General features: G+C 38.3%; 1 protein-coding gene across 11 annotated transcripts in view; it reads left to right on the forward strand.

Annotated features, from left to right (window-relative positions):
- Window positions 1–14,268, forward strand: part of NUMB (NUMB endocytic adaptor protein) — a 93,879-nt gene that overhangs the window by 55,968 nt on the left and 23,643 nt on the right. For 10 of the 11 annotated variants that reach the window (XM_042893786.1, XM_042894281.1, XM_042894143.1 and 7 more), the window contains 2 exons: window positions 1,361–1,504; window positions 12,973–13,047. In XM_042893786.1, the coding sequence (XP_042749720.1) occupies window positions 1,379–1,504; window positions 12,973–13,047 (201 nt within the window). In that variant the 5' untranslated portion in view covers window positions 1,361–1,378. Of the gene's footprint in view, window positions 1–1,360; window positions 1,505–12,972; window positions 13,048–13,420; window positions 13,564–14,268 lie in introns of those variants that run through there. The other variant, XM_042894348.1, reaches the window with a different exon arrangement.

Consider the following 14,268-nt stretch of genomic DNA (forward strand, 5'->3'; position numbering starts at 1 on the left):
TGTTGCAGTTCTTTTTAGGGTTTAAAATTAGTGTTCAAAGTGATTTTAAAGCTGCTTTTGTTCCAAGTCTACCCATTATCACCCATAAACTTCTGTATTCTGCCGCTTAGTTAATGTAATAGGAAATGAGCATATATAATCAAGTTAGCTTTTGCTGCCTTGCGTTCTGCAGCATCTTTGTTGTACCAAAATGAGATGTGGTGTTTGTAAGGAAGTTTTTTCTCCAGGAAAGAAGAGTAATATCTCAAAAAGCCTCTTGGCATATTTTCTTTATTTTCCACATTGTATGCCATATCGTTTTATTTTTGTAGTTGAATATTGAGTCTTTTTATTAGTTATTATTAGCTGTTACTTGGATAGCTTCTTTGCTAATTGTAGTTTCAATGTAGTAAGTGAGCATGTCTATAAAGTTTAGTTGAGTATACAAGAACTGATGTAGAAGTGTATAAAAAAGCATCTTTAGAATCTTTAGAGCGTCTTTGGGAGTGTAACTATAGAACTACCTTCCTCCTTTGGAAGAGGTAATTGTTTTGAGATTTTCAATGCTTTCCTCAAATGTATATCTTATTTTACTGAGAACTTCCACCAGTAGACTAAGCTGGGCCTAGAACATGCCCCTCAAGACCTGGGCTCCAATCTACCGCTCCCTACTTGTCGCTGTTACACTTCTGGGTTGTTGTTTCTCGAGTTGGTGGCTTCCTTAGCACATACACATGGTGCTTGTAGGCAGAGGTATTGGTGCTCCCAGCTCTGTACCTTGATTGCTGAGCGATCCACTCCTGGTAGAAAATGGCACAGAGTCTTTTGTAGTCTAAGAGCAGTGAATTCCAGTTCTCTTCTGAACAGAAGTGATAGCTTGGTTACTGCATAAAAGCTGGCATCATCTTCCTCAGTGAGCCTATCATTCATACTTACAGAACAGTACAAGCAGTCAGTTGTAGGGGACGTTTTGAGGCTACAAATCCTTGTCTTGTATGGGTGCCTTAGAAACGTATGCTACTCATTCCCTGCGTGGCTGCTTTAGGTATATAAATTCAAGGAGGCAGGATTTCGAGTCCATCACTCTTCAGAACTTCTCTGTCAGCTATTTTAGGTAATTTTATGCTCAGAGTAACAGTTACTTCTGGATCTGATGCTTCAGTTGCTGTGGAAAGATGTTAAGTAATGCGGATTTGTCTTCTGCTTTGAAGTGAATATTTACCCCCTTTCTCAACCTTTGACCGAAGCATTTCCTTTACACAGGGTCCTTCATATTGCAGAAGCTCAGAAGTTTCACGTAGATGTTTGTGGTGATGCTGGTTAACTGAAAGCAGCTAAATGTGTTTGGTGCCCATTTGCAATAATTCTCTTCTTCTTCTAGGACATCAACATCTGAGAAATGAATAAATTACGGCAAAGCTTTAGGAGAAAGAAAGATGTCTATGTGCCGGAGGCCAGTAGGCCTCATCAGTGGCAGACCGATGAAGAAGGTGTTCGTACTGGCAAGTGCAGCTTCCCTGTTAAGGTAAGAATTTCTGCCTTTCTTTTGGGTATCCTTGGGGTACTTTTGCCATGAATTATTATTTGGGGTTTTTTGGGAAAGCAGGACGAGAAGTTTTCTTCATTGCAAATTGACCTTTTTTTCGGTCAGTCTTTATTTCAAATGATGTTTTTTTTTTTTTTTTTTTTTTTTTTTTAAGCCAGATGAATCATCTTAACAAATGCCTTGGAAAGTCATTGTCTGATGTATCCTACATTATTACTTAGTTGAAATAAATCATGTAGCTAGGCAGAGGAGTAATATAATTCGTCTTCATTTCTCTGGAAGAGCAGAAATGATACACCTCATGGATTGCATAGAAGAAATACTAGATTCTATCAGTTGAAATGAAGTTACAGTTACGGTTTTATTCCTAAGATAAGTGGTGGCTTATGCTTGAGAAGTATAACCCCTCCCTTTGGAAAGTTGGAAATGTTGTGAAGAAACACCCCAGCTTCCTTCCAGTGCTTGAGGTATTAAGCACTTATAAATTTTGAATGTCTTCTGTTATTTTTTTGGTGTGTGTTACAGATTATTCATGTGTGTGAAATTAAAATTGCCTTTATCAATTCCTTGAACAATTTCAAATTTGCAGTACTATAAGTAGTTTTTTTCATTTATTGTCTCATCTTTTCCAAGAAGTAACACATTTTTAATGTTTATTTTATATTTAATGTTACTAGGAAGAAGGAAGGAAGGAATTTAAGGTGTCTTGCTGCATCTGCTCAGCTTGTAATCAAAAACTGTTCCTGAAGACATACTAATACTATTTCTACGGTAGATTGTAAATAGATAGATATTTATTTATATATATATAATAGATATTTATTTGAGCTGTTAATCGTTAGCTTTCCATATCTATGAGGAAAATGCTGTCTATGGTTCTGACACTTGAGAATTCTTTATTCCTGGTGTAATAATTATGTGCAATTATTAAACAGGTGATGTTGCTAGATGAAGCTCTTGAAGTTGGCTGTTAAATATTTTTGTAAAGTTATGGGTACTCTATAAAGGTAGAAGAATGTTGATACTATGTTCGTGTTATCTTGTTACAGTTGCTTGTGTGTGCTTTTAATGTATTCTGTGGGATATACAATGCGCAAGCTAACTTTCTAGTTTGCTATGGTTGCCTGCCTGCCCATTTATCTCTGTCTTACATTAGTTTTCTGCTAGAATGAAGGAATTGTAATCTAATACTAAAGAGTGATGGTATTGTGCCAGAGCTTTGAAATTGAGTAACTGCTTTGTGGAAGCTTGAACTTAGATTAGGCTTTTCAAAGTGTTAATGCTGTATAGGAGGGAATAGAATTGTGAGCTTGAAGATCATCATTTTAATAGTCTTACAGTAGACTATAGTCATAGACATAAGTGCTAAAGCTAAAATGTTACACTTTGAATATTTAGGCATTTAGTTTAACTCGAAGTATTTTCAGTCCTTGACGGAACATAAAAGATGTGAACCACTTTAAAGACTGACTTTTGTGTTGGTTTTCTTCTTTAAACTCCTGGTCAAGACTTGCACTTACAATGACAAATGCTTCCTGTATTTAAATGAAGCATTCATCTATTCTGGGCACATGCACCCAAAGTTGAAAAAGGTTTTGGACCGTTCAGTGATGAAAAGGCATAGAGATGGATGAGTTGTTGCATCCTGTCCTAGGGCTGGAACTTGTTTAGCCCTGTTTTCCTGCTTTGTATTAGAATTCACTGAGTTAATTAGGTCGTTGGAAAACAGCTCTGAAGTAACTACATCTTTATTTGTGTTTCTTGATTCCATCAGAATATTTGCCACTTATGTTTGACAATTTTGCATTTAGATGAAAGCTTAAAATCAGAACCATTGGACACTGAGGTGCTTTTGTTTATGCAGTTTGAATGTATCTTCCAAACTTCAGAGTCTTGAGAAGGGCAGTGGTGGAAAGTGTTTATGGGCTTGAGATGCAAAGTGGGTGTTAGCTGGTGTTTTGTAGATACAGACAGGAAGTATGGCATTGTGAGGGAACAAGATAAACCAGATGTAGAGTCAGAGGTTTAGTGGGTGGTACTGCATTTTGCTCACAAAAAGAATGGAACTTTGTGCTATTGAAGGAGAGTATCCTGTTACACAGTTCTTGGGCATTATTCAGAAGTCTGTGTATTCCTGGAAAAGTGGGCTGTTGCCCTGTCTTTAAACATCTGATGGAGTGTCTTTTCTTCCTGGTGGTCCTCAATGGAGCAAAGTAAAATGAGGTATCTTACTAAGAATAGTCAACTAATAGGAGTGCATTCTGAAATATAGTGAAAACTACCTTTTTTTTTTTTTTTTTTTTGTATATATCTGTTTAGCATTCCAGCATGGTGCTGTAGTTGCCTGTAGCTTCTCAACCACAGTTTAATGCGTATCTGTGGGGATTAGTCCATCCTTATTCTTTATGTTCTGCCTTGCCTGCACTCCCTAAAAATCATCTGCCCTAGTTCCTAAAAGCTCAGAATGTAGCTGAGTAGCAAGATCAAAGTCTGACTTTTGAAATAGTGTCTAAGATTTTAGCTGGTGAAGACCCAAGAAGTGTTAACAGATATTCTGTAGCTGTCTTTAAGGTTTTCTGTATGAAAGGAAAATACAGAAAAGCTTTGGAATAGAAGCCATGGTCAGAGCTTTGTTTCTTATAATGCTTGCTAACTTAGGTAGGATTTTTTTTTTTTTTGAGAGAGAGAGAGAGAGAGAGAGAAGACTAATGCAAACAAACTCTTAGTTCTCTTGTAAAAGGGGTCATGAAAGTTTGATGTGAGAAAGATATATCACTCTCTTAAAATAGCGTTAAGTTGGTGTGTTTAACTTCTTGCCTTCAGGCATTTTTTTGGCCCAGACCTGGGGTGTTTGTAGAGTGCTAGCACAGATTTATCCTTTTTTAGATTTTAGAGAGTATGTGGAACCACTTTGAAAGTCAACATTGCAAATAGGATTTCTTCTTGCCTCCAGGCTCTGTTCTGTTAGTGTTGGACAGGACTCCAGTAGCTGTTCATTCATTGTGCTTTGAGGATGCTGTATTGCAAACAAGTTCAGTGTTACTAAGTTGTTTTACATTGATACTGCTCTTGAAGTTCTTCCTGTGCTGCATCCACAGCTGATTCTGGTTAATTATAGTCTGGCAGTGGGTTTTGAGCAACTCTGATGCACCTATTGTACAACTGTGTTTTGGTAGAGAAGGTGCTCCATGGAAAGTATTGGTAAAATTCCTGTGCCATTGTTGCTTTAAAACTCAGGGAAGTAGATGTGATGCACAGTTTGTTCTCTTCAGTGCTCTGCTCATAAGTTCAGAGCTTATGATAATCCTGGGGTCGTACTGTTACTTCTAAGTACTGACACCTTGCTTTCGCAGTCTGTATTTATCCACTGTTTTCAGAATGTCTGCGTTGCATGCAACAAGCTGCTGATCATGTATTCTCAGTTGTCCAAGTGTGTGTAGGATCTTACAGCCAGCCCTTGTCGGTATTTGGAACCTAACCACACCTCAGGAGGTTATCTGACACATTCAAAACAGGGCCTTGGAACAGTTAGTGACCTGCCTGCTCTGCTCTTTCATCTGTCCTCTTTTGAATCAGCTGAAGTTGCGCTGAGAAAAGAGCCTTTGTACCAGAATGTGAAATGAATGGCTTTCTGCACTCCACTATGTCAGCAGAGAGACAGGTGCATGTCTAACAACGAAGGTACAAAAAGGTATTGGAGTTGTATTTGGGTATTAGCTGTATTTAGCTACAAGGGTAGCTTGCAGACTTCTACTACCCCATTAGGCAGTAATTTTAAGGCTGTGCTGACTCTTGTGGTGTGGAGACATGATACACTGCATCTTTTATAGTTGTACTCAGAGCCATCTCTTCATTAAGTGTGGAACTGTTAAAACTGCTGAGAAATCTGTACAAAAATGTATTTTCAGAGGTGACAATCATCTTCCCCTGTCCTAGCAACCGGAAAAGTAACTTTTTTGTTTCTGTAGTGAAGCTTCTGAGGAGAGGGAGAAAACTGTGCCAGATAGATATAATGTATAAGGGATTTAGGTTTAGGTATTTGCAGCTATTCAGAAGATTATTCTCACAGACATTAATGCTGCTCTTGTTGGTACTGTGATTTATTTTTATACAGTCTTTGTAAGTGATAATTGTCAAAAATGAAGTGCATTGACATACCCATTTTGAAACTTGGGTTCTTGCTGTAGACACTACCTCACTGAGAGCATGCAGCTGTTCTATGTTTTAATGACTAAAATATTTGACACTAGGGCTTCTTTTGTCTGAAATGCCTTTTCAGATGTCCTCTGGGTAAGTAGTTTTTGTTCGTACAGATAATCTGTAGAGTAACTGGCCTGTTAAATTTGTATCAGGAAAAAATAGGTCACTTCGCTCTACTTAACAGAATTAAACAAAACGTTTTCCAGGTTCTTGGTTGTTCTAACCAACCAGACATGTTAGAACATTTACAACTGATTCCTCCTACCCGTGCTTCTGTCAGGTGCAACAACTAGATGCAGATGTGGGTGGTTGAATTAATTCTGTTGTCACTTTTGAGTTTTGGGGGGTCTGTCTCTTTTGACTTCGTGTCTTAAATGTTGCCTGTCACCTGCAAGTCTACTTGTGTGTGTATTTCAGTCCATTTATTCCAAATGGAAGACTAAAGTTGTCAATGAAAGAAGTCCCTGGGGAGGAGTGACGTACCGCATCTGTGATTCAGGGTTTGCTGCTGAATGTATCGTATCATGTGAATTAGCTTTTCCACTGAGTCTTGGTTTTTCTCGGGTAGTGTTGACAAATAAAAGCCATATGGATACAGTTGTACAGTCATGTAGGAGAACTAACATTTCAACACTCTTCAACTGTTTCATTTCTTTCCCTTGCTTTGGTGGGAGGTGTTTGGAAGGCCCTGTATTGTTTTGTGCGAGTGAATTAATGTAATAATTATTTTTAAAAAAAGTGCAGAAAAGAGATTAACTATCTCTGAACTTTGTAGGATATCACCTCTGGGACCTGTGAGTGCCAGCTCGTGTCTCTGGGATCCCTGTGACCGAGCAGTGGCTGTGTAGCTAACATGTACGTGGCCCACCACAGAACAGGCCACTGCCTGTGCCTTTGGTGCCTGCTCTCACACCGTTTGTAGTAGCCCACTTGTCCTCTTCAGTTTTTCAATTTACATTATGCACCTTATTATTGAATGTATATATATAAAATATATATAAATTGCTTTTTGTGGTGGTGGTGGTTGTTTTTAGTTGGTTTATGAACATAATTTGCATGCCATTCTGTTCTTCCAGATCAGAAAGACTGGTAGTCAGCATAGGTGATGGCTGTTACTTTGTGTTACTGAGTGTTCTTCTAGTTGTTTGAAATCATAATAGCTGTGAAGGATTTTAGCAGCGTGTTGATGCTGAAGGGCCCTTAAGTTAGGCATGTGATATTTTTGACTGTGAAATCTTGAGGTGCTTGAGAAGTCCTTGGGAACTATGTTAAGCATTTTTGAGACATTAAAGTGGCAAATCTGCTGCTTTCTGACAGGTTGCAGAGCCTTACACGTGAAACACTGCAAATCCCTACCTCTTAAGGAAGAAATCAATGTTAGCAATGAACAATAACCATTCCTATGGAATGCTAGCCCAGCAGCAAGCAAATGTAAAGTTTGAAACTCCTGCAGCATTTAAGATCACAGGAAGAAGACAATTATGAGAGAAGGTGATTGTAACAGAAAGTGTATGGATAACAGAAGGTTACTTTAAATAAAGTCCTGTGTAATTTTATCATGATTAAAGGAGTGTAATTCAATCCCTAATCTTTAAACTTAGTGCATTTTAAAAAGCCTCTTAGTTTTGTCTGAATAGCTTGCGAACAAGAAGTTTTAAATGAAGTTTCTTAGTTTGAAAACCTTCTTGTCTTTGATGAAGGTTAAATTGTTTAATGAACTTCAACTTGTTCCAAGGATACGAGCATTCATGCCTAGAGCCATAAAAATGATTTAGATGCCCTTGTAGAAATTTCTTTTAAATGTAATTTAGGCATTGGAAGTAAAATAAATAAATAAAAAATTGGCACTACACTCTTTACTTCTTTCCTAAACTAGAAGGTTTCCAATATCATAAATGGAAACAATTTTTTGCAGAACTGGAACAAAAGTTAGAATGCATTCCTGTGCACTGTGTTTATAAAACTATTATCAACACTTGATTTTTTTTTTTTTTTTCCCCCCCCACACACATAAAGGAATTGCATGTCAGAGCAAGCAGCTGAAAACCTAAGACTGACAGAACATGAGGGAAGGTGTAATGGGATTGGATGGAGTAATGAGTGTAAAGTCACCAAGGGAAAGTTAGGATAGACATTCACAGTAACTCAGAAATCAACCCCCCTTTTCTAACCGTATGGCAGTTAGAAGCTGTAGGATAGGTAGTGTTACCCTGTTGATCTCCAGTTGCAGAAATGATGTAATAGTACTGGGCTGACTTCTCTGGTGTAGATGTGCAAGTAGATCATGCCTTGAGGCAAGTGGTGTCCTACGTAACCACCGAGTTCCTCAACCTCCTCAACCACATTTTAGGGATTTGTGAGACTATGAAGAGTAAAGCATTCACATATCCATGTTGAACTTTGTTACTTTATTTTCAGTAGTCCAAAGTGATTTTTTTTTTTTAAATTCCCTCAGTGTTTTTCTTCACACCAGTATATACAATATGAGAATCAGTAAGTGAAATGCAGAGTGTGACTCGCAGATGGGTGTGATGTGTGGTCACACCAAGATGCTGTAACAGCATGTGTTTGTGGAGAGGGTAACAAATCAAAGAGACATCTATTCTGGTGATTTAGGGCAGTGGAAGAAGTTGGACCCTAAGGAAATGTACAGCATCGTAATTAACCTGTAGTTTTGATTAAGGAGAATTTACTAAGTTTGTCTACTGATGATTAATTACAGAGTTTTTGTCATTGTGCTTATACAGCTGTAAGCAAACATCTGTTTCAAACTAATAAGTTAAAAAGCAGCAACATAAATTTGAATATGTAAATCTTAGAGGTCAGTGGAAATGTGGCTTAACTTTTAGGCATATCCAGGCTTCTTGGATTTAAGCTTGTCTAGTTACAAGACAGAGTTTCACCCTGAAGCTGTGGAGTTAAGGCTTTAATTCTTAAGCAATACATTTTCTAGAAGCCTATCTACACATGCAGATTCCAAGCATTTAGTCTTACAAAGAAGGATATTATGTATAGCAGTAGAGCAGTATTTACACATACACAGAAAAATGGGAATGTCATTGCATTGAGGAGAAGTATCCAAGGAAATGGTGGTTTCCTGCTCTCTGGCGGTTAGCTTGCTAGCACAGGACACCTTGGCCAAGACTTCTGGTAAGCTCTTCTCTTGTGTCTGTCTAGTTTAAAATGTAATCTGAAAAGCCTAATCTGTTACTGCAAATAGAACAGTCCAAGTGAACATCTGCTGATACAGAAAAAATTTCAGTAATTTGTCTATCTGCCTCTGTTTGCAAAAGAGACTGTAACAGCGTATTACTGTCTTCCAGTAACTGAAAGTGATGGAAGGAGTTCTGGGTAAGGTCCTTTCTTTGAGCCAGCAGTTGTTGAGTCAATGCTGTTGAACTCTGCTTCTTCCAAGACAGAGATAGCCAAGTATTTGTCAAAGAAAACAAAGATAATCAAGGTAGTATTTCTTGTAGTAGGACACAGATGGTAAACTGATTTCATTGCTGCCCAGCAATATTACTGCCATAAAACATCAGCTCACGGTATTTTACTAGGAACACTTTCAAAAGTGTATGTTTGGGGAAGGCAGTGGGACAGCTTCACCAAACATACTGGGTGATAAATTGCCTGATGTTAGATGAAATCAGAAAAGACGTACAATACTGAAGACGTGAATACGAAAAGACGTGAAAAAGAATGAAGTTTTTCAAGTTCCATGTGCATTTTACTGTGTGCCAGTTTGACTTCTTCCTGTGATGATTGCTTTGCAGTGTGTGACTGAAGAGTGATACTGAATGCCTCAGGAGGAGGTGTTTCGTCTGTGAAAACAAAGTTCATTGCCTTGAGGTGGAGGGTTTTTTTAATTACCTGCTGTACCATCATATAATTTTTTTTCTGAAAATGCTAGAAATAAGCAATACTTTTCTTGAAAAATATTTGTTAAGGCGCTCCCCAACAACTCTTGAAGGTATTTTATTCTATTTGGATCTTTTATTTTGTGATAGTCTTTATGTGGACTCTGCCCTAAAGGATCTTTCACTTTCTGTAGAAGCGCTGTTGGCTGATTTCTGGTATAGTGATTAAATCCTTCACAGAACATCTTATGGCTGAGAACTGCTGATGTCGTGGCTATCACTAAATGGTTGATATGGAAATTAAGTAGGAAGGCATTCATTATTAATACTGCATTCCCATTATTTGCACTTCCATGATGGAAATGTGCTTGCTTTCTCCAGGCACATAAAGTTGTGTGACTTTGGTGATGAGGATATTTCTCTGTAGGTAGTCTGTGTGTTCTGTTAAGTCTCCAGCCATCACAGTATGCCTTATGCAGTTCTATGCCACTGTTATTCTGTGTCCCAGTCACTGCATTCCTTTGTGGTGCTATGCCTTGATGGATTTGTAAGAGGTTTTACCTCATGTATGGCCTGTCTCTGCCCAGGCACTTTGCATTATGTTTCTTCTCCTTTAGTTTGAGTGGGAAATTTCTTTTGAGATGTTGAAAAATTTTGTGTAGAAGCATGGGTTGTATGTATCTGCTTTTTGAAGTGGTTTCCATGCAATCTCTTTGACATGGCAGAACATTAGAATTTGGCTTGTTTTCAGTTGAAGAGAAGCTAAATACCAGAATTCTTAATCTAGCTATATATATAGCTGCATTTTGCTTATTCTACTAAACATTGAAATGCCATCCATAATACGCTGTGATAATAGCAAGTTGAGCTGATGCTTCAAATTTAAGGTTGGGTAGTGATATAATTCCAATGTAATGCTTCTCATTAAAAACGTAAGGCAGCTGGGAAGGCTTCAGTCCATATCAGAGCTGGTTGCCAAGTATCTTGAAGAAAAATTTAGGCCTTAGTTTACTACCCACTGAAGGTTGGATAGGTAGAAGTTGTGTAGCACGGCTTCAGTACAGAGGCAGGTTATCTACACTGAGCCTGATGGGGGAGAAAGGATTTCAGAAATAAAACTGAAGACCTGGAAAAGGACTTGCTGCTTAAGGGAGATTTAAGTTGATGTAGCAAAAAGAGAAGACAGGAGTGTTCTCATTGTGCAGCTGACAGTTATTTGTAATAGAAAGAAACTTAAATAGGTTTGGACATAGAGGGAACTTGAACCTAAAAAAAAAATATCAAAAAGCCGTCCAAACAATGTTCAGAAGGACTTCTGAAACTGCCTGTATAATGTACAAGGCCACAGTTCTTGATAGCTGTGAGCAGCTAGCTTCTGCAGTAGCGGTGCACTGGGAAGAATAAGTTTTTTGATGAAGAGCTTTAAGTGTAAAGTGTAAATGCAAACAAAGCACCTTTTGTACTCATCATAAAGTAGTATTGTGTGGCAGCATAATTTCTTTTATAATTCAGAATTGATTAATGCTCAGTGAGGTCTGGAGATTGTACCCTTTTGCTGTGGATAGATGCACTTAATACATGCAATCATGTCCCCATTCATTGGAGTGGAAGCAGTACTGAAAACTGCAACTAAACTTGCTGTCTCTAGCAGCGGTGGCTTGACTGATTGCTGAAAGTTGGAGCATGTGACTTGAAAAGAGGTTTGGCAACGCATGGGGAAATGGTTGTCTGCTTTGGAGTATGACAAGAGGCAATATTTACCCTGCTCTGTTTCTCCCTTTTCCAAGCAAAAGGCAGGTTGCCAAGTACAGGGGCTGAACGCTGGGGGCGTTTTGCCTATGCTTGGGTAAAAGAGATGTGCCGATAGCTCTGGAAATCATGAAGTTGCACTTAGTAGTAATGCAAGCTAGGTGGCTCGTTCCACGCGTATATCTTTGTTTACCCATCTTCTCCAGACCTCAGCCTCGTTCCTGTTCATATTATTCTTTTCTTTCAGTTGACAAACTTTCTTGGGCTCCTAAAACCAAAATTTTCTCATGTTAGATTCGTAATATTTCTGCATCTCTGGAACTTCCAGTGTAGACATGGCAGAACTGCAAATGCATCCCTGATGGGTGTGGATACAAATATGTGCTTCTGGACACGTAGTAAATGCATCTCAGTTGTTACTGTTTGTGTAGTTTCAGGATTAAATTAGGATAAATTCTCCCCTTAGTGCTATGGAGAAATGAACATCTCGTACAAGTGTTCAGAAAGTTCAGCTAATGGAATACAGTCATTGTTTTGGCAACTCTGGTATTCAATTTTAGGTTTTCAGCCACACAAAGCTCGCTTTGGAAAAGTTGTAAGATGTTGGATCTTCGTTATTTACCATCTAGTTTCTACGTAGTGTATTTTTCAAATTCTTCTGTGGCTGTTTGGGGTGAGTTAAGTGAAATTCTTTCATAATTGTTCCATTCAGAGTTACTCACTTGTAAAAATGTCCCATAGTGAAACTTAACGTTAAAGCCCTTTATCATTTAAGGTCTTCTAAGTCTCAACTGTTTGATGGTAAGAATGTTGGTATGTTGACAGCCTTTTCCAAGGTCTTGCCTTGCATTGAAAACCCTCACCTTAAACAAAAATAACAACAAGCCTTTCAGTTTGCTATTAAATCTTGAAGCCATCTTTCTGAATGTATCCGTTAGCTGAATCTCCATTGTTATTCTGATAGAGCACTTCACTATGGAGGGGAATCTTTTTGTTGAGCTAATCAAGCTTGGTATCCTAATTATTGAAACATTCTAGGAGGATGTTCTGTGATAATATGGGACATCTCCAGAGATAATTAAATCTTTACTGTTTCATCATGCCACAAATATTTATTCTGATATTTGAAGACCCTTTCTTTCCTCTCTAGTTACTCCAATATGACTAGTGGCTTTCGTGCAGTCTTATAACGTCATGTAAATCAGGATAAATTTCTTTTAAGTTTTGTAGTAAGAAGTAGAAGTCAGAGAGTTTTCATCTAATAGTTTCCATGGCTTTCTTCAAGAATTAAGTACTTTGGAGTAAGGATATGGATGTTTCTGAGAGAAAGTTTCCTTCCTCTATCAAAAAGAACCGTGACTGGGAAAGGTAGGGGTGGGAATGGAAAGCACAAGCAAGTTCTATTTTTTCCATTATATAAAACGCAAGTATCCAGTTTCCTGAGATGCTACACTGATGTATTTTTGAATTGCTTCCTCTGTGGCCTAACGTTATTCTGGATCATCTTGTTAATTAAAAAAACTTTGCAACTTGTGATTTCTGTTTGCTGTGGTTTTAAGCAGTCTGTGATCATAAATATGCAGAAACTGTGTAGTTTTTAAAGTTGTTATGCTTCTTACCTTCCTATTCTTGTTCCTACAGTACTTGGGACACGTGGAAGTGGATGAATCCAGAGGAATGCATATCTGTGAAGATGCTGTGAAGAGACTGAAATCTGTATGTATACTTGTTTCTTGAAAAAGCTGGCTTTGGGGTTGTGAGTGTCTAAAAGGTCCATTCGGCAGCAGTGCTCCAGCTGAAGCCTGAACTTTTGACCCACTTTAGGAGAACAGTTGGCTGGTGTGAGAGCACTGCTGTGGTTAGGGGGACGTGCTAATCTGATGATGAGAGGGAGAGTTACAACTGTTCTTTCTACTGGCAGAAACTATTTGCAAAACAAATGTGTAAAAATCCTCTGTGACCTTTCAGACTAAGTTGGTACCCATATGGGATTCAACCGTTGTTTTTTAACAGGTCTTTCTCCCTCTCTCTTTTTCTCTCTCTCCCTCTCTCTCTCTCCCTCTCCCTTTGTTGCCTGCCACTTCAAAAGTGACTTAATTCACCTCTATTATACGAAATATTATTTGATTTAGGCTGCTTTTTTTTCTAATGCACTGCAACATTGTAGTCATGCATGAAATAATCTGGCTTGCATCCGCTCGAAGTGGCCTGCCTGAAGGCTGCCTAATTCTGGTATGTCATGAAGTGGGCTGCTCTTAGTTTGGCTTCCGTGAACGTTTGCTCCTGTAAATGGCAATCGTTCAAAGCTCTTGGTATTCCTACAGCTCATTTCAAGGTCTTGTCATCTCTTCCCTGTAAAAAGCCAGTGGTCAATTTATTAAGAATCTGAAGCTAGAACAGCACTGAAGAGGAGGAAGAGAGGATGTTAGAATTTGAAGTCTGATTGAGAATGGAGAACTGCTGTCCTTTTCATTGCTTCTCTTGTGTCCTAGCTATATAGAGTCTTCAGTGATGCCTTTACCAGAGAAATTCTTGTATCCTTCTAGCTCAGCCAAAATTACTGGAAGCAAATCAAACATTTCTACTGCATCTTTGCTAACTTAAGATATCTTTGACTGGATGTGATTTTTTTTTTTCTCCTCACCAAATGTGAGAACTCAAATGTATTCTGAATAAACCTGCTCTTCCTAGCACATAACAGAAGACTATAGGTTATCTTCCTTCTGTTGTGTTGTAAAGTTTCTGAATTGCTTTACTGCTCTGATTAAAATCAAGTCTTTTCTTTTCTTTCTCAGCCAGTGTCTAGCAACCTGTTCAAGCCGCATCCCATCTGTTCCCATTCAGTGCAGCAGTGATTGGTGACTGATTTTTATTAAAAAGGACCACACAGAATGTAAATTAGTTTTTGTTCTGTGGATTTAGTTTATGTAGCTAAAA

The sequence above is a fragment of the Lagopus leucura genome, unplaced genomic scaffold (assembly GCF_019238085.1).
Source record: "Lagopus leucura isolate 7727_CA_CO unplaced genomic scaffold, USGS_WTPT01 Super-Scaffold_1, whole genome shotgun sequence".
NCBI classification, from domain to species: domain Eukaryota; kingdom Metazoa; phylum Chordata; class Aves; order Galliformes; family Phasianidae; genus Lagopus; species Lagopus leucura.